This window comes from Bos mutus, chromosome 2 (genome assembly GCF_027580195.1).
Source record: "Bos mutus isolate GX-2022 chromosome 2, NWIPB_WYAK_1.1, whole genome shotgun sequence".
NCBI lineage: Eukaryota > Metazoa > Chordata > Mammalia > Artiodactyla > Bovidae > Bos > Bos mutus.
Window position 1 is genome coordinate 39,990,364 of NC_091618.1, and position 20,824 is coordinate 40,011,187.

Sequence of the window (20,824 nt, forward strand, 5' to 3'; positions counted from 1 at the left end):
TTACCAGGAATTCTTTACCCAGTCAAACTTGCTCAAGGAACCACTGAAAACAAAACTCCACAAGACAGTAGGAAGGCAACCTCCAGAATGACGTTACACAGCAGACGTGGAGGACATCCAGACCAGAAGAATGGTGTCCTGTGAGATAGGTATGTTGAGGATTGTCATCACCAAAATCCCTGCTGGTACTGTATCTTCTTTTTACTAGAGGGCTGAGTGCCTGGATGAGCCCCGATTAGGATCTGTACACGTTTGCCTTGACATGTACTTAAGAGGCCCTGATGCTCTCACCTTTGTTCCTGCACCTGCTTCATCGTGAGTGTACGTTTACTTCATCCCTAAATATAATCTGCTTTGCCTTACTCCTCAGGGCTGGAGGTGGGCCCCAGTGATCTTAGGAGAAAACACAGAACATCCCACTGCTTCTGACTACCAGAAGACCTAGTATTCGGCCCTAGTATTCCTGCTAGAGACCTAGTATTTGACCTGTATTTTAGCTCAGTGTGGTGACCATATGTGATTAGTCCTCCATTTCCCAAGATCCATTCTTGCTCCAGACTCTCCTGTAGGAGAGCTTTTAAACTCTCTGGGAAGCGGAAGCTCCACATCCCACTCTTCTTACCTAGCAGGTTATTTGTTTGCTATTTGGTTTTTATATTAACCACTTTTCTCACTCATATATAACATAATGCCAATAAATGTTAATAAAACATTTGAGGAAAAATACATAAGAACAAAAAATAAAGATGAGAATATAACCTTAGAATGTTTAAGACAAAGACAAAATGAAAGAACTATGAATCATACTTTAAGAAATACAGGGACAAAAACTATCATCCTTGATATTTACTTGTGTGTCAATTTATTTGTTTATTCTTTTTCGTTTAAGCACATGTAAAATTAGCCTTTCAGATTATGTGTCCCCATGCCCCCAAATAAATCTATGAAAAAAAAAAAAAAAACCCAGTTATCATAGTTTTATTCCTTTAAGAGACCATCTACCCATCAGTTTAAATGTAATTATCCTGAATCATGTCACTACTACAAATAGTGTGTTAGTATTTAGCAATACATTTTTCTGTTACTGAATACTGTCATTTCTAAAATTAGGCTGATACTAAATAAATAGGAATTTTGATATTCTAAGAATGTCACCACTCATTCTATGTATCTCTCTAATAAAAACTAAGTTCTCTTGTATTTGAAACATATTCCTCTTAGAAGAGACAACTTGGAATCTCTCCATGTTTTTATACCTGGGCTAATGTGGCAATCTGTGGCTGGGCTTGAACTGTCATTTGCTGGCTTTCAGCTTCTGTTACAGCTGCATCTCCACTCTGCTGGTTCTCTGCTCCAGATTCCATGGTCATTTAGTTACCTACAATAATATGGAAGAGTGTTACAAGCACTACAGTGCTTTGTGCTTTTGTGGTTTTAAAGGCAATTTTCAAGTTATAAAAAGGTATATGTGGTGGTTAGGTTAGCAGATGCACTCAGAAATCTAGTTAAGCTACAATGTAGTTGGATTACTGTCAAGACTTGTCCAAATATGCTGAGCTGTAAAAGTTCTAGTTTTTTCAAAAAAGAAAAAAGCTTTTTCCTTTTACTTTCCAATATTACTCCATCTGTTATGGAAGACGGGATTCCCCTCTTCCATGAATCTGTCCTAAAAAGGAGAGGAAGGGCAGCAGCAAAGTTTTAATGTTTTCAAAATGTATCAATCAGGTAAGGAGGGAGGGCAGAGAGCAGAAGTGAGTTGATGACAGGGTCTATGAGATACAGGCTTCAAGGTACCTCCTATAAAGGTATTCCCTCTATGATAGGGAAGAAACAGAAAAATTATAACCTACTTCTTCAGGAAATTGCTGGTGGTTAAGACAAAATAGCCCAAGTTTCAAGAGCTCAACTTATGGCTCTTGACACAGAGTCAAATTAGAGACCTCAAACACGTAAAAGGTTCTTTTGCATTCCGACTCATTACCCTATATAATGTGCAACACTCCACACGTGCATGTATACCCACAAACAACACACACACAATAAAACACTTAAAATTTTTAACTAGATTCTGGATACATTAATCAAGGCTGATCCTTTTAGATCCTGCTTTGCTAAGAGTTTAGAGTGTTTGTTAGATCTGGCACTGGGTGACTGCAAAAGTGGAGGGCAATTCCCAGCAGCGGACACTACTTTGAGATTAGAAAAACTGATTATATATATATAGCAGATAAACTGGGGGAGGAACCGTGTCTCAAGGAGTCACAATAAAAGGGATTATTTCTTACTTGTGTACTACTGTTATCACTCAGTTCCTAACATATTACCTGTCAAAAATAAATTTAATAGTAAGGACTACCTATGGCGATTTGATAAACAACACAAAAACTCCAATGCTTTTCCAGAATTTATTACATTTATTTTATAACTCTGAAACTGATAATCAAAATAGTCATTAATCCTTATGTGATTATTACATGCCATCAAAATGTATCACATACTAACATTCTGCCACCATTCACAGGAGTCTATAGAATGTTTTTACAAGTGACAGTTAAAAATGAAAATATCTCTGTGGAAATGAATAATTTAGAAATAAAGAAGCCACAAAACAAATGACAAAGGAAAAGATCAACAGATTTGACTACATAATTATTTAAAATATTAACAAGACAAAAGCCACCAAGACAAGTACACAACGAGAAAATATCTCATACATACAATCAACACAATAACATCTAGAATACAGAGAAACTACTACTCAGTAAGAAACTCTTATTATTTATTGACTAGTTTACAAAGATAGAATTTTTTTTGGAATAGTAAAAAACTAGAAACAAGTATCCATCATTAGAAGGACCATTAAAATATTAAAGCAATGAAAAACAATGAAGTCTAACTATAATGGAATGACAAATAAAGCTTTCCAAGACAGTGAAATGGCAAGTTATAGAACTTTTTATAATGTAGAACCCCATTTACATTAAAAAAAAAATGTATAACAAATTGTTATAAAGGTATATGCATGGAAAAGGTGTAGAAATTTTAACTGAACCATAGTTAAGTGCTGGCTCTGAAGAGAGAAAGATTTGGTAGAACTGTAAATGATGATTTGCACCTTTTATATATTTCAGTACTTTTCTGTGAGCATGGATTCAGGATTATGTGTTCAAGTAATGACATTTTAATAACAGAAACGATGGGTAACATTTTCAAAATACGAATCAAAAGCTTTACTTTAGTCATGATTTTGAGATATCCACGGATAAAAGTTTTTAATCTGATACCTATAATATGAAATTAGTATTTGTTCAAAATTTACCTAAACTGTTTACCCCAATTTCCAAAGAGTAAAAATAACTAATTTTTTAAAAGAATTGTAAAATAACTTTACTACCCCCTGTGATAATTCATTTGAGTTGTACACTTAAAATCGATGTTCTTTTAAACTAAAAAATTTCACACAGACTTAAAAGTTAACAGAAAGCAACATCAAAAAATAGTTTGTGAATACTAAATACGGTTCATACTGTTGCTCTGGAAGAAAACATGAAAGCAAAACAATCTAATCTTAATAATAACAATAAAGTAAGTAAAGGATCCATCTGAGGACAGCACTGAGTCAAGCTAAATAACAGCAGAAACCCACAAACTTTTCTCTATCTTCTGCCCCACATAATCAACTTAATGAGAACAAAGATAAACACAAATTTACCATCATAATACCTTTTCATAGAGAATACACAACCATTTTGAAAAGACTTCAGTCCAAGCCACATTTTGTTTTTAAATCTTCTGGCTGCACCACGCCACATGTGGAATCTCCCACCAAGGATCACACACCCTCCCCAGCACTGGAAACACGGAGTCCTAACCATTGGGCCACCAGGGACGTCCGCCGCATTTTTTTTTAACCTATGCTGTCATCCAAACAGTTTCACCCTACCATCTGATAAAAAGTAACTCAAAGCACAGATCATACTTCTTCTGTTTACTTTTCAATATGTTAGAGCCACTTAATTTTCTTTTAACATTTAAGGTGTGTGCTTGCTAAATTACTTCAGTCATGTCCAACTTTTTGCAACCCTGTGGACTGTAACCCACCAGGCTCCTCTGTCCATGGGATTCTCCAGGCAAGGATGCTGGAATGGGTTGCTATGCCCTTCCCCAGGGGATCTTCCTGACCCAGGGACTGAATCCACGTCTCCTGTATCTCCTACATTGGCAGGCTGGTTCTTTACCACTAGTGCCACCTGGGAAGGGTATCATTGCAACTTGCTTCAGAAAATAAGATATTTATGATTCTATAATAAAAGAATAAAACCATTAGTTAACATAAGTAATTATAGTTACAAGGTCACATTCAAAGAAAGAATGTGATTGATTTGCATCTTCTTCCCTCCCCAACTAGATGATGTTATATTACTTTTCTTCTAAAGACAAAGTGTGGTATTTCCAATGGTTAGGATCCCCCATGTAAATAAACTGCCAGTGTTTCATTACCATTTCATTCTGGAAGACAACCAAACCTTTTTCAAAGTGGGGGACAGCCATATTAATTAGCTTCAGCAGATATCAACCATTTGAGCAACAGTACAATTGTCTTTTATCAGTTAATTCAGGCCTTTCTCAAAGCACAAGTGAGAATCATTTAAGGAAAAACAATTTGTTTCAGGTAAGAAATTCAGAAGAGTCAACTAAAACAGAAACTATTCTTCTGGTTTTCACCTTGAAGGTACTGAAACAGCAGTCTCCAACTAAACTAAATTAGCATTTAATGTGAGCACATTAATTATGACTTTGAAAGCTTTTACTCCTTTATGTTTGTATCTTCAGGTGGAGAGAGAAGAGATAATAAGGTATGATGTATACAGTCTTCAATTTTTCTATTAACCCAGGAGCAATTTTAGTCAGCAGAGCAGTATTCAGACACAGGATCATTTAACAGAGCCAATATGTGGGTTTCCAAAATTACTTGAAGAAAGTAGATTCCTAATTGATTATACAAATGAAATGCATTTTGGGAGTGCAAAAACAAGCAAAAGACTGAATAAGCATAGATAAGGTACATATGAAGTCTGATAGAATGTTGTAACAATACTGGATCTGGAACATTAGAAACAATAAATCTTTAGAAATCATGGAAAATCTAGTATTAGCTTGACAATTTATCAAGAATTCTTGAGTTCTTCCAATAATTCTGAATTCCAAAATTTATTTGGGAATGATATTTAAGATTTAGGTATTTTCATGATTTAACCCTAAAAATAGAATGTAATTCTTTGAAAACTATGAACTTAAAAATGAATTTCAAAATAGTGTTATGCCTAAAAAATTTTTTTTAAAAATTCATTCACAAAGACATGCCATTTTGCTCTAAGGGTCTTCAGAGTTCTATCTCTTAACATGAAAAACAAAAAGGGAATGATTCTGCAGTATTATGCACCTCACCTTGAGCGAAACAAAGAATGCTGTTCTGAAAAAGAGCCTAGCATTTGATGGAAAGCTGGAGCTGTCATCAAGTGGTCACAGGACAAAATTAAGTTTTTTGTGTTCTAGTTTCCTCATCTGAAAACAAGAGATGGATAAAAAGATCTATCTCAATTTTAAATGCTTTGGTCTTAGGAAGTGACAACACAAGATGCATGCACACACACACAATTATGCAGGCCACTTAATATTTATTACCTCCTTTTACTATACGGTTCATAGCAAAGATGGACTAAAAATACGTTGCCTAGCCTCTTAATCTTGGGCAAATATAAAAATATTACCATTCAGATATGATACATAAAATTTATCAGTTTAACAGTCCTTTTCTTAATTTTCAAAGAGGATAGAGCAGCTTTTTTCTTTCCATCTTAGAAAGTATCAAGAAATTTATCTGACTAGGATTGTATTACTTTTGTACCTTTACATAGTCAAGACGATATTCAAAAATTTCAATATAGTTAGGATAAACATTCCAGTAAAGTGTCTATTTGAGAAGACAGTATGCTGCAATAGTCAAGAGTGGTGGAATGCCAAACACTGAGGATAAATACAGTATTAATAAATTTGGGCATTTATTTTCTGGTAAGAAAAACGGTGTAAGCAAAGACTTTAATAACAGTAGGCCTTTAGAGAAATGAGTGAGTCAGTGGCTGGTGTATAAAGGATAAAAGATAAAGGATGGTCATTTCTAAATCAATCTGCAGCTACTAGGGCAAAATGAGAATATGAGAATGATGTCTCAAAGTTAAGTTAATGGGTTTAGAATTTTTATGTTGCAATGTATTTTACTCTGTAAAGCAATATATCCCGAGGTAACTCACCAGAAGTCAATAATTCACTGTTTTAAACTAACAGGATCTTCAATTTTAACAACTTACATTATATACAGTATACTTGTATTATAGCATTATATCCAAGTACTTACATGTTGGGCACTTGCTCAAGTTACTGGAGATGAAGAAATAAATTTTTTTTAAAACTTTGTGGAATTTATATTCTAGTGTGTGGAGATAGAAGAGAGAAAGTATAACAAGTAAAACATGTAACAAATCAGAACACAGTTAAGTGTTGGGTAAAATATAAGGGTGGGAAGGACGCTGAGGGATTTTCAATACTATAAAAGTGGATACCTCATGGATAAGGTAGCATTCAAATTCACCTACCCAGCACCTATACAGAACTATACCAAATCAGGGAGAAATATCTGGCAGTACCAAATTCTGTAATAAAGGTCACTGAACAAGAAAGCAAGCCTGTATCATCACTTTCACTAACAACCATTAAGTGAAAGCAAAGAATGCTGTAAATCTTCACCTTGTTCTTTATCCTAAAATACTTTGAACTCTAAGAAGTGCCCAGGTCCTTAAGATCCTAAACATTCTAGCTCAAGTTTATGAAAAATAAATCCATCTCCCTCACAAGTTTACTTTTTAATCCCTTAAATCTATGACAAATGTAATCCAGTTTAGAATGAAAGGTTCAGTATTCATAGAAATAACTACGAATTTTGACTCTGAATAAATAATACATTCATAACTAAGAGAACATATGAATATAGGCCATGGTTTTTAAAATGCAAATGACCTTTATTATAAACGAGGGGGGAAAAAAAAAATCTGCTCCTGTATCTAGCAAGTGGGTGACTCCTGAACTCTTTCACCAAGTCCAGAGATTTAAGGAAATCACAAAAGCAGACTTTAAAGTCTCCAGAGTAATCACAGAAAAAAGTCACATTTGGGCACATGATTTTAAAACTAAATGACCAGTTTGTTGTCACAGTCAAATGTATTACTAAAAATATTTTGCAGAAAACCTAAAAACATCTAAGGCTCATGTACAATACTTTTTACATAGTTATTTTGTACTTGTTAATTTTTTAGTATACTACAGCTGTTTGAAAGCCTTGCTAGCATACTTGTACATATTTAATATGTCTTGATTAAGAGTAATATTCTGAGTGTTATGATTAATTTGAGCTTCCCTTGTAGCTCAGTTGGTAAAGAATCTGCCTACAATTCAGGAGACCCAGGCTCGATTCCTGGGTTGGGAAGATCCCCCGGAGAAGGAAATGGAAACCCACTCCAGTATTCTTGCCTTGAGAATCCCATGGACAAAGGAGCCTGGTGGGCTACAGTCCATGCGGTCCCAAGAGCTGGACACGACTTAGCAACTAAACCACCACCACATGATTAATAAAGCAAATTAAAACTAAATGTTCAGCTGCTATATAAAGGACTCTAGCTTTCCAGGAGTCAACGATTATGGTGCACTGCTTCTTCTTTTTACCTCCTGTATGCTTTTTGGTTGTTAACCTTGAGATACTTCATTTATCTTCACTCTATGCCCTATTAAGCAGAACTGAGATGTATGCAATCAATACTGGAAATTTAATGCTTCAGGTTTCTGATGCTAATAACAGTCATTTGGTATTAAATACAGCATACTTTCACTGAAACCAGATAGGAAAATAGCATATTTGAATGTTGTAACGTATATGTATACATGTGTGTAGGTATGTACACATGTACACAAGTATACTCCACGCTCAACACACGTACCAACTCCAGCTGTAAGAACCTTATTAGATTAGAGACTGATTTAGTTCAGTTCAGTCGCTCAGTCGTGTCCGACTCTTTGCGACCCCATGAATCGCAGCACGCCAGGCCTCCCTGTCCATCACCAACTCCCGGAGTTCACTCAAACTCACGTCCATCGAGTCGGTGATGCCATCAAATTAAGGTTATATATATATATATGTTTTTAGGGAAAGAACCAGAATAGGCAATGTGAAAAACTAAAATAACTTGGTAACTTTACCAAGCTACGTAAATTCTGACATAATTTTCAGAAAGTTTTCTCTATGATCCTACCAAGATCCTTCTCCCTTAACTGGAATACAAATCCATACTTTATTTAGCCTATAGTCTAGTATTAGAGGAAGGGAAGAAAAGCTGTATCTGAAATTAATCCTATATGATCTGAATCTGATGAAATTTAATCACTCATGAGACAAAAGTAAAAGCTTGAAAATGTGTTTATATGTTTTAATAAATTATTAATAGTAATTGCCAGTACTCAACTACCATTACCTAAAACAAAAACAAAAACACATACAACAAAAGGGAATCTTTTCAATGTTATTTATTAAAACTAATTCTCTAATTTATTTGTTTATTGGGCTGAACTTAGAGAAAACCACCTTAAGTTCAAGATTTACATGTTATGATTTATTGCAGTTTTTGGATTACTACAGTATTTGAATGCTATTTTTAATAAGTTATTTTAAAATATGTAGTATGCTCTGTAAGAAACTGTCCTCAAAGGCAGTACTTAACTGAAATGAATTAGGAAAGTTATTATTTGATCTACATAAACCATCCTCATATTCTAGTGTGACTAATTCTATACTATCTTTTAATAAGAAAGCTTTAGTACTTTCTCACATCAGTTACTGTTATTTTTTTAAGTACTGGCAAAATGTATCTGTCTTGTTTTCCTTCAGGTAAGACTACTTGTGGCTCTAAAACAAGCCTTCACATATCTGGTCACCAAGAGACAAACAATGTTGCTTAGCAAAGCAGCAGCTATGACTATGCATTATTTTACATAATAACATTTTACTGAACTCTTCCCATTCTTTCTATCCAAACACCCATCTGATACCATTTTCACAACTTTTTCCACCTTTAGCCTTACAAAGAAGTGACCTTATATAAGGTTCTATATATGAAATTCTACTAGATTTTTGAAGCTGCTTTTTTTTTTAAAGGGAAAAAAGCATTATGCACCTCCTACATGTAATTACTTTTAGAAGAGCAATTTCCATGTTGAGTAAAGAGTGAAGCTGTCTTCAAATTTCAAGTTCTGCTTCATAAACTAGCTCAAGGCTAAAACTGTTAAGGACTTACAGAAGTTATGCCTGGAGGTTAAATATTTATAGCCCATTATTCCATTTACTCAACCTGAGTGACTATGTGAAAATCACTATATTGAAATGAAAAATGAATGTCCAAGTGTTTTAAAAAAAAAGTGTATAAAGTTAACGTTTATTATTATAACAGTTTGTTTTGAACTAAATTTTAAATGCTAGTCTTGGTGAATTATTTACATACTAGACAACAAAGAGTGAAAATCAGTTTTCCCGAAGTAACACAGTACACGTTACATGGCAGGAGTCATAAGACAGGAATTCTGGCTTTAGCTCTGACTTCACAGATGGAGAACTAAAGATGTTAAGAGATTTCTAAGAACTTTATAAGACTGTTTAGGGCTATGCACATCTAGTTTCTGATATTATAAAAAGTGAAGAAATATATGGCAGCAGAACTGCATAAACTATTAAGCAACATGCTAATCATTTTAATTATATTTGGCTTACTAGAAAAATCTCAAGCACACAAAGCACCAAGGATATATTGAACTATATCTTAAAAAATAGCCATGGTTAATCTACAAAGATGAAAAATGACATGTAGACCACAGTCGACTTTATGTAAAGTTTTGATAAGGACTCACTTCATATTTAGATATCTTTTATCTCTAATCCTGAAAAATCAAGTCCAGCATTTCATGTAAATGTACTTTATTATCAACCTGATAGTGACTTCTGGTAATCACTTTGATTAATAGTCTCATGCTATTTTTCCTGTTTCAGAGGTGAAAAGCGTTAGTAAACCATCGGAATTAATTTAGACTCCAGTGAAAAAAGTTTATTTTTAAGCTATGAAAAAACAAATCTAATTTCCTTGGCTTTTAAAAAATAAATCTGTAATCTGTCTAAGCAATTACAAGTGTCCGACTATTTGCGATCCCATGGACCGTGGCCCGCCAAGCTTCTCGTCCGTGGAATTCTCCAGGCAAGAATACTGGAGTGGGTTGCCATTCCCTTCCTTCTCCAGGGAATCTTCTCTACCCAGGGATGGAACCCAGGTTCTCTGGCATTGCAGGCAGATTCTTTACCGTCTGAGCCCCAGGGAAGCCCCTAATTGTCTAAGCATATGCATATATGTCAGCTTCCTCTAACCTCAGGGGGATTGGTTTTAATCCCTTTCGTGCAAAACCTTAAGGGGGATTGGTTTTAATCCTGCTTTTCAAATCTGTGACCCTCCAAGAGGAATTCATTCATTGTAAGTTTTCATGCATATTACATAATAAGTGTTCTGCCAAAAACTATGGGGACTATAGAGTAAAGCAGCCAAGAACCCTTTCTCTCAAAGGGCTCACAAACTTACCAAAGAGCTAGGCAAGTATAAACTAATCCCTACCATCAGTTTACATATAAATTCCCTCCAAACAAGTATTTAGTTAATAATTATTTCAAACCATAAACTTTTTTGAAATGACAGAAAAACAATGAATTATGGAAAAAAGGAAAGCAAGAGCTGGCTATTTATGGTAACCTTTCTGTTGATGCAGACTTGATTAATAAGATAACGAAATCAATATTTTTACAAGACTTTGGCTACAATACTTCCTTCAAGTAAATGAACTTTTATAAACCAAAACTATTGATGAGGAACAACAAATTTTAATAATCGTCAATAAAGCTAAACCTTCAAAACTTTCTTCACAAAGAGATTATGCTATTAATATTCAGAGTGACGAAGACTATGCTTTACTGTTATTTCTTGCCCAGGGAAAATGTTCTACTAGTTTGTAAATTTAAATTCTCCAGAGGTCAGTTTAGTCAACTACAAAAAATGAAGGAGTTAGTACCGCCTCCATGGTGTGTGTGTGTTAGTCACTCAGTCGTGTCCAATTCTCTGCGACCCCATGGATTGTAGACTGCCAGGCTCCTCTGTCCATGGGATAATCCAGGCAACAGTACTGGAGTGGGTAGTCATTCTCTTCTCCAGGAGATCTTCCAGACCTAGGAATGGAACCCATGTCTCCTACACTGTAGGCAGACTGCTTATGCCCAAGATACCAGGGATGCCTCCATGGTAAAAGTCTGCTAAGTGTGAATTCCCCTAATACAGGAGAATTTTTACATTCATGAGTAATACACTACATTCACACAAACATAATAAATTCTCTAGTAACAAATAATTCACAAAAATTTGAATTAAACTTCGTTTCAAAGTTGCTATTTCTTGATATTTACCTTTGCTTCTTTTGGTCAGTACTCAAAACTAAGGAATCTGGACATAGGATAAAAGAGAAGATCAGAGCAAGTGGGGTGTAATTCCAAATATGTACTATATTTTTCATTAAATAGTCGTGGCTTTCAGAGATATTTAGAAAATGTCTATAATAATTAAGAATTTATAATGTCCAAGATATGACAACAAAAAGTACAAGCAATGAAAGGGAGAGAAAAAAAAAAGATGAGTTGGAAATTGTCAAAATTAAAAACTTGTGTGCCAAGGAAGTGAAGACAATCCACAGAAGAAAGTTTCATAAATCATACATATCTGGTAATAAACTTGTATCTAGAATAACAACTATTACAACTCAATAATAAGACAAATAACCCAATTTAAAAATGGGCAAAGGATCTGAACAGACACTTCTTCCAAGATATACAAATGGCCAATAAGTACACAAAAAGATGCTTGACAGCATTAGTCATTAGGGAAATGCAAATCTAAACCACAATGAGACTACGTCTCACCCACTACAACGGCTACAATGAAAAATAAAAACAAGTGTTGAGGATACAGAGAAATAACTCTTATACACTACCAGTGGGAATGTAAAAGGGTACCACTCTAAGCCTGGCAGTTCCTCAAAATGGTTAACATAGTTACCATATAAGCCAGCAATTCCATTCCTAGGTATAAACCCAAGAGAAATGACAACATGTGTAATAAATGAATGTTCGTGGCAGCATTATTCACAATGGCCCAAAGGTTCAAATGTCCATGAATTCATGAATAAAATATTGCATGTCTATAAAACAATATTATTTAGCAACAGAAAGGAATGAAGTCCTGATAAACATGGATAAACCCTAACAGTTTTACTGTGTTAAGTAAAAGAAGCTCATCACAATGCAATCCATTTATATGCAATGTTCAGAATAGGCTTCCCCAGTGGCTTAGCAGGTAAAGAATCCACCTGCAATGCAAGAGACACAGGAAAGGTTGAGTTCGATCCCTGGGTTGGGAAGATTCCCCTGGAAAAGGAAATGGCAACCCACTCTGGTATGTTTGCCTGGGAAATCCAAATCCCATGGACAGAGCACCCTGGCAGGCTAGTCCATGGGGCCACAAGGAGTCAGACACGACTAAGCACTAAAAGAATTCAGCACTGGAGACAAAAAGTGCCTAGGGAACTTTAGTAGTTGCCTAGGACTGGGGGTATGCAGCCCGGTTACCTACACTTTAGCTTGTCATATCACACCATTCCTCTATTTATGTTGTTCCTCCTCTTAAATGAAATTTAAAGCTTCCTGCTTCACACTTAGGGCTCCTAGATACTGTGGATTTACATTTAATACGACACTTTCTTCACCTCAAGAAAGGTGAATGTATCAAGTTCATTCTGCTTCCATGTCTTCACTTTTGTTGTCCATGCCACTGCCCACAAAACACTCGCCGTTCTCACCTTCCAAGTTCTTCCGTATGCAATTTGAGTACTATCTTCTCATAAGTTTCCTCACTGAACACCTTTTCTTCTAAACTCAGTAGTCCTTCAAGACAGTGAGAACTGACATTCTGCCACATATAAACCGTTTTTTATTATACTTGTTTCTGTCATCTCCATTATACTGTAAGTACCTTAAGGGCAGTAAAGCCACATACTCAGGCTTCTATAGCAACTAGAACAATGGTTTATTTAATATCTCTAAAAATACTTGATTAAATTTTCTTATGACTATTTCACCAACTATGAAAAAGATGATGTTCAATAAATGTTCACAGAATGACTAGATGGATAAATGGCAGTAACAGCAGACAATAAATATTTTAAGAATATGATGCCCTTTTAAGAGTAAAGAGTTCAGAAAAAGCAATAAATTTCAATTCAACGATGACAAGGTATTTATGAATCTCCTATTGCGAATTGCTTACACAAAAAGGGATAACCCCCCTCAAAATTGTTACTCAGCTTCGTTTAGATTACAAACATTTTTAGTTACATCTATACTGTCATATTCTTGCCTGAAGAATCCCATGGACAGAGGAGCCTGGGGGCTACAGTCTATAGGGTCACAAAGAGTTGGACACGACTGAAGCAACTTAACACAGATACTGTCATATAATAACAACCAGAAATTCAAACACAGATAACCACTTCATTAGAGAAAGACTTAAAATTAAAGAAAGAAATCTTAGTTTCCAAGATTTAGTCATCTTTGGTAGACATTTTCTAATACCACTGGTATAAACTCTCAGGCCCATCCTCCACTCAGACACCAAGGTCATTACTTAGTTATTTTAACTTCTCACTTAATTCTCTCTTCTCCAAACAAATGTATTTACTTTTCTCAAAAGGAGTAAAAAAGTTAGCATCAATGCCTCAGACTTCTTACTCTCTAAACCTTGATGAGTGATAGAATATTCAGAGATTCTAGATAAATCCAACCAGGAAGAATTTGTTCAGACAGCCCATTTCACTTATGGTAAACTAAACTTTACTAATCTTACCTCAACCCTGAGGAAAAGCAACTCAGGTATTTAAAAGTTTAACGAGGGGTACTATTCTTAAACTGTGATTCATGTAATTGATTAAATACATAAAGGTAATTTTTCATCACTGGTTATGTAAAATACTGTCATCTACTTATCTGCTGTAATTAACACCAGAAATCTTTGCCCCATCTTCTTACTGGTAACAGAGGAGACAGGTAAGCAAAACTAGGTAAAATAATGAAACACATCTGTACAGGATCAGGACTGGCAGAGCTAAGCAAAGAGAAAAATGCAAAGCAAAACACAAGACAAAGAGTTTGTATATACTAAGGGAGCATACTGAGTCAGAAGAGAAACAAATGTGTTTCAAATGTCTCAAAAATCTACATTTACAGATTTGATAGTATAAATTTAGAACCATACTTCTTGTAACTTCAAAAAGTTGACCAAGACTAAGCACTTATAATGACTGAGTTAGCATATTTATTAAATTGGCAGAGGAAAACAAGTAGCCATTTTCACAGCATCAGTTTGTTGTTTTAGTTCACGATCTTTACCTCCAATCCAAAAGGCAATTCACCGATACAACGAGACTGTGAGAAATCATTTAATTCCCTGGTAGCCCCCAGATATGTTCCAGAGGAAAACTTTCCTGTCTTTACAAATTTCAATTATCCACTCCCGACCCCTACCAATCTATAAGTGCTTTGTAAACATTTTAGTCATTGAGTGGGTAAAATTGGCATGTATTAGTATTTTGTATAATACTAGTGAATCCTCAAAATAAGACAATATTCTTACATTAAAAGCTTTAATATGTCAAGTTAAGCATACAAAGAATGAGATCACCAAAACAGCTTCATTTAATGATTTGTTTTTTCAAAAGATAAGAGAGCTTTCTGCGTCCCTGCTGCTAGATTATTAGTTATCATTTTCTAAGTTTAATCAACTTAAAGACCTTATAGCATGTGTATTTTAAAGATAAATATACTAACAGATGTATATTTAAAATGTACAAATAGTTAAATGCTGCTTAGAAGGTCGAAAAAAAGAAAAAGAGAGCATTGAAACTTTTCTTTTGTGCTTTTGTTGAAAGGAGTTATTACTTGGGCCAAGTAATAACTTGGCCAAGGATTTCCACAGTAAAAGAAAAAAAAATTCATCTAAGAAGAAAAATCTCAGTAGAAAATCGTATAGGTGAAACTGTTTATTTAGGTATCAAATATAAAACTCACTGATAACTACACCAAGAAATATTAGAAAATCATCAAAAAAAATGTTAATGAGTGTGTAAAAAATTAACTCGGAGAAAGCTAGTACAGTAATCAAGATTACTGGGTAATCGCATCCCATGAGAATGGTCTACTTAAAAAAAGATCTAGACTACGTAAGATGTTCTTTCTCATTTAAAGAGAAAACTATAGACTTTTATTGGCGGAAATAATAAAAGGAAGAGTCTGTTTAGGGCTCTAAGGACCACAACAAAGACGTTAAATACAGATTAAATTTACTTTGAGAGTTAATTCTTATACAGCTTGCTTCCCTATTCATGTACATCTCAAATATTTTAATAAAACTTAAAAAAAACCCCTGAAACTGAAGATAATCGAGGGAGTTTAAATAACTTGCTATCTCTCATTCAAATGAAATCTTTCATTTAAAGAAATAAAGGCGTAATAACAGATTTCCTTTAAAAAGCCATGAGAGTTAAAAATAAAATCAACACACTAACTGGTCAATAAACAAAGGTATATCCAGATGATAAAGTGCCTGATAATGAAAAGAATGAAGGTCTTTATGTACTGACACAACCCCAATGCTAAGCCGTGTTAAGTGAAAACTGCCGAGATACAGGAGTGTACACAGCATACTACCATTCAAATAAAAAAGGGGATGTGGCAGGAGAGTACATACATACTGGTTTGTACATGGATAGAGTACCTCTGAAAGGACAAAAGAGAAACTGCTAACACCTGGGTGATTGGAGGGTGGGGGCAAAAAACATGACCTTCTGCTGTATGACATTTTATGTGTTCTGAATTATGGACTATCTAAAAGAATTACTTATTAAAAAATAAAAACTGGAAATACAAAAGTATAATCCTCTTTTCTTCCATCTTCATCAAGTGTGATCTCTCTTTCCTTTTGACTGCTTTCTTATGGCATATATTCTGCCTTATTAGTCATCATGTCCCCAACAGTTCCTTGAGGGTAGAGAGATATGACAGTGTAATCCATCTTTGGATTTGCTGCAGCTTCTGGCCTAGTGAATTAAAACACAGTAACAATAATGATGAAGGATAATTTAAAACATAAAGGAAACATTTGTTGACCACTTGTGACATGCCTAGAGTTTAATATGTATTAACTCATTTAATTCCCACATGTGTCTGAGTTAGATAACTGTTTACTTAAGATCAAGGAAAATGAGAAGTACAGAGAAGAAATCTGCCCAAGGTTCCACAGCTAGGAAGTTAAAATAAAACTTAAAAATAAATTTAATCCCCAAGGAAGTACTTTATAATTACCTGACAACACTAAAAGTAGCTGGCATTATTCTAACAGATAAAGAAACAAAGACTGAGAAAGATCAAGAAACTTCATGTTGGTCACAAAATTCCTTGAGGGTAGGCACAGGATAATAGTGGCAACAGCAGGATTCAAACTGGCCTGTGATTCCCAAACCCAGTGCTTTTTCCACTAACTACCTTCTCTGTCACAGTAAATACTACTGTTTGCTGCCACTGCTGCTAAGTCACTTCAGTCTCGTCTGACTCAGCGCCATAAACTGTGTTTCAAGTGATAATGTAGAAATGTGTTCATACTTGAGTAAGAAGAAAAAAAATCCTTTCATTTTCTTTTTCTCATTCTCTGACTACTATCCTTAAACTCAGATTTGAGCTCTAACTAGTCAATAAAGAAGCCATCACTTGAAGTGACACTATGTATCAAGAAAGATACGCTTGTAAGATTGTATCACAGGCTGGCTATAAACAAGTCCACATAACCATGTCTGATAAGACATTTACAGAATAAATGAAATTACAAATTTCACTGATACACTGTATGAATAAGAGTACAAGAATTTTTTTCTGTGTAAATAAAGGAAAAGAATTTTTAAAATGAGGTGAAGTGAGGGCTATATACCTGCTTTTACTGTAGCCATATTATATCCCCCCAAATAAAACTCAGTGTCTTAGAATGAAAAATAAAAGTACGTCTCTATGAAGAAACAAAAATGTCTATTAATCAGATCTAATCATGAAAATGAATTTCAGAAAGCAGAAAAAGGTGCCATTTTATGAATAAGTTTCCTTAGGCTCTTCTTTGGGGGAGAAAAAAAAATGATTCAAAAGGAGTTACACTGGAGTTTTATATTCCATAAGAAATGCCCTTTTAATAGTTTTCAGTTAATTTCTATCAAAGACTCACTGGCTTTCTGAATACACGTCCATTAAAAAAAGGTTCAAGCAGATTTAACTGTAATTTCTGCTGATCCCTGGGAGGGGGTAGAGTATAACTTAGTAACATGTTACAAAAAAATATCCAAATATTAATGATTACAAAAGTTTACGAAGTTTCACCTGAGACTGGTAAGAATTAGATTATGAATTTATAATTAAAAAATTTAAAAGATCTTTTGGATGAAACAAAAGAAAAAAACTATCATAACTTTAAAAAAAAATTCAACAAAGGAAGCGTCATTGTCAGATAGTATCTGTAAGGGCAAAGAACTTCTGTTCAACTTATGCTGGTTTGCAGAAAATCCTTAAGGAAAACCAGTAATCTATGGCATCATCAAGACCATAATTTCCTCAGTGTTTGGAAATAAAATCATCTTCCCAACCCTTAACGGAAAAATACTGTTTATTTCATCTTAATTAAATTTCTTGGCAATGAAAAATGGCCAATGTGGTTTTTTTTTTAATACTAGTAATACAGCAAGGAGGTTTTGGAAAAGTGACTTGGATAAAGAATATCAGAAGACAATGCTCCTACTAACAGTATTTATTCCTAACAAGAAACCTTGTATCAATCACCATTCTATCATACCATGAGACAGGGAAGTATTTTAAAAAGAACCTTTTGCATCACCTAAAATAACCGTTTTGGCTTTATATTTAAATCAGGAAATGAATGTAAAAGATTTCAACAACTGGCAACCAAAAGTATTTTATATTAAACCTTTAGAAGGCAGAACTGATGAAAGCTAACGCTAGCATGAAATTTTAACTTCTGAAGAAGGTAAGAGAAACTTAAATAGGTCACATCCCATGGTCCTTTAAAAACTGTCTTTTAATTTTTGATGTGTCAATGATTTTTCTGCTGTCCGTTTTCCCCAATAGGGCAAGAAAAAAATAAACTTTGTGGCTTAAATTATTGTGGGTCTGGGGCTAGGGTTACCTACTACGGGCGAGGCAAATAATGGATACTTTTAAATGGCTATTTTTAGAATTAGGGTTAACCAATCTCGTATTTAAGAAAGATGTGAGAAATATGGTCGGGGTGCGACGGGAGATCCAAAGGACCCAACACCACGGCTGCCCCCCGCCAAGGTGATGTGAAACAAAAGTACATCGCTAATACTCGTTTCAACGAAGTGTTTCAGAATGATAGCTCTCAAGTGATTACCTTATTGAAAAGGGTTAAAACCGAAACTGTTTTCAAACATCAGCTTCCCTTTTACAAGATCCCAATAGGTTTTTAATTACAAATATATTTTTCTTAGCACCCCCTTCCTCCTCCAAAGAATGCATTTCCATGACTACTGATTTAAAAAAAAAAAAAAAGAGGGTGAGGGAAAGAGTCAAAAATTATTTTAAAAAGCGCGAGTTCTCATTACCTCATGTAAGCAGAAAAGCACAGAAAACAGCATTTTCCCAATGGGGCGGGAGCGGGGGGAAAGGGCGTGAATAAAATACAGGACGAGAGGAAAACCTTGGGTTTCGAACTTTATTGCACAAAGAGAGAAGAGGAGAGTAGGTCAGACTGAGCACCGCTTCCCCTCGCTAGGCGGGCATGGCAGACACGGAGGCTACCGGGAAGGCAGGCACCTTCACCTCCTCTGCCCTTAACTGTCGCCTTCTTCCTCCTCCACCCCCCGCGGGCACCCCGGCGGCGCTGCCCCGGCGGACTGCGGGCCGGGTCGGGGGGCGAGACTGTCGGCGGGGGCCGGGCAGGCGGCACAGGGGGCAGCGCCGGCCGGGCCGGCGGGCGGCCTCCCCCGGGGCGGCTCCGGGCTCCCGGCTCCGCGCCCGGCCCGGCGGCGGCGGGAACGCGGGCGCCAGCTCGCCGCGGCCGGCCGCCCGCCCGCACACACCCCCGGCCGCCGGCTCCCACCCCGCCCGCCGCCGGCCGCCCCCCGCCATGAGCGCCGCCGCTGGCTGCAGGCAGAGTCGCTGCCGCCCCGGCCGCCGCTGGCTCCAGTCCGCCGCCATTATTCTTTGTTCGCTGCGAGCGGCGGCGATGGTGTGGGGCTCGGGCGGAGGCTCCATCTTTACCGCGGCCCCTCCTGCGAGGGGAAGGCCCCGAGCGCGGGTGTCCGGCGCCTCCCCGTCCCCCCTCCGTCCCCCCGGCTCTCTCCGGCTCCTGCCTCCTCCTCCTGCTCCTCTTACCGGTGGTACAAGCTCCTCCGTCACTGCTTTCGTTCGCGGCCCGGATCTCGCTGGAGTTTTATTCTCTCCCCCACGTAACACACCGCGTCAAACTACACCTCCGCCGCGTCACTCACCAACACTCCGCTTCTCCCAGCCGCCCGGGCCACAGGCAGCAGCAGCCGCCGCCGACTGAGGACTCGCAGCCAGGGAGCCAGCCAGCGCCGCCCAGTGCCGAGTGCGCAGCGGCCGCGCACGGAAAAAGCCGAGCTCGGCCCGGAGGAGCTCGAGCGGCCCCGCCCTCCGCGCTGGAGGCGGAAGTTGCCGAAGACCTTCGAGTTCCTTCGGGCGCGGCGGAGGGGTTCCTCCGGGAGAGGGAAAGAGGCGGTGGGCTGGGGCCCAGGGGTGGGGAAGAGGGGGTCTGTCTACGCACCCCTGCTGCCCTCGCCGCGTATCGACGGTTTCAAACCGGCGGCGGAAATTTGCAGGAAGAATTGGGGTTTGTGTGTGGCGTGGTGGGGAATTCCCGAAGGGTGTGGACGGTTCGATGGAAACCCCCGCGCGGGCTGCCCTTGCGGCTGTAAGCGGCGGGCTCTAGGGCGGCTGCAGCGTCACGGGCCTGGGCCCCAGAGCGCCGCCGGCCCCGGGAACTTTCAAAAGCTGCAGGGACCAGAAAGACGCGCCACCGGGTCGGGGCCGCGGCTGAGCGCGGAAGCCGTGCGGAGCCGGGGAGGAAGGCCTGCTGCAGCTCTGCGGTTCCCCGAGGCCTGGGCCGGACGCTGGGATGCTAGGCCTCGGCGCGGCCCGGGGGCGTCGTGGGCCCCTGTGGGAAGGGTTTTCCGCCTTTCTGGGCAGGCCGGGAGGCTCCGCTCTGAGAATCCGCAGAGAAACCTGGCGGGCGCCGGCGGGACCGTTCAATTTGGGGGCACGGAGGCCCTGGGACTCCGGGCAGCTGGCGGAGTTTAGCCGGGCAGCGAGGAAGGCCAGGCCCGTGGGGCACACCTTCGGCCTCCGAGCCATGACCTGCCCTGACCGAGGTTGCTCTTTTGCACTTTCGAAGTGTCTTCCCCTAACCCCCCTTACTTGCCCGCCTTTTTTTTGGGGGGTGCGGTGGAGGGGGAACCATCCTGTATTACTTTCTTTTTCACAGTTTCCTACTGCAGC

The 20,824-nt window shown here is 37.8% G+C and overlaps 1 protein-coding gene across 5 annotated transcripts in view; it reads right to left on the reverse strand.

Moving 5' to 3' along the window:
- The window catches only part of CREB1 (cAMP responsive element binding protein 1), a 56,982-nt gene extending 37,049 nt beyond the window's left edge, over positions 1–19,933 (reverse strand). For 2 of the 5 annotated variants that reach the window (XR_011467624.1, XM_005907033.2), the window contains exons 1-2: positions 19,682–19,837; positions 1,257–1,378 (exon numbers count right to left, since the gene is read on the reverse strand). Coding sequence is in view for 3 of the 5 variants with exons in the window: in XM_005907033.2 (XP_005907095.1) it covers positions 1,257–1,370 (114 nt within the window). In the remaining 2 variants the exon portion in view is untranslated. Of the gene's footprint in view, positions 1–1,256; positions 1,379–19,681 lie in introns of all 5 variants that reach the window. The other 3 variants (XM_070387584.1, XM_005907034.2, XM_070387593.1) reach the window with 3 other exon arrangements.
- Positions 19,934–20,824: the final 891 nt, after the last annotated feature.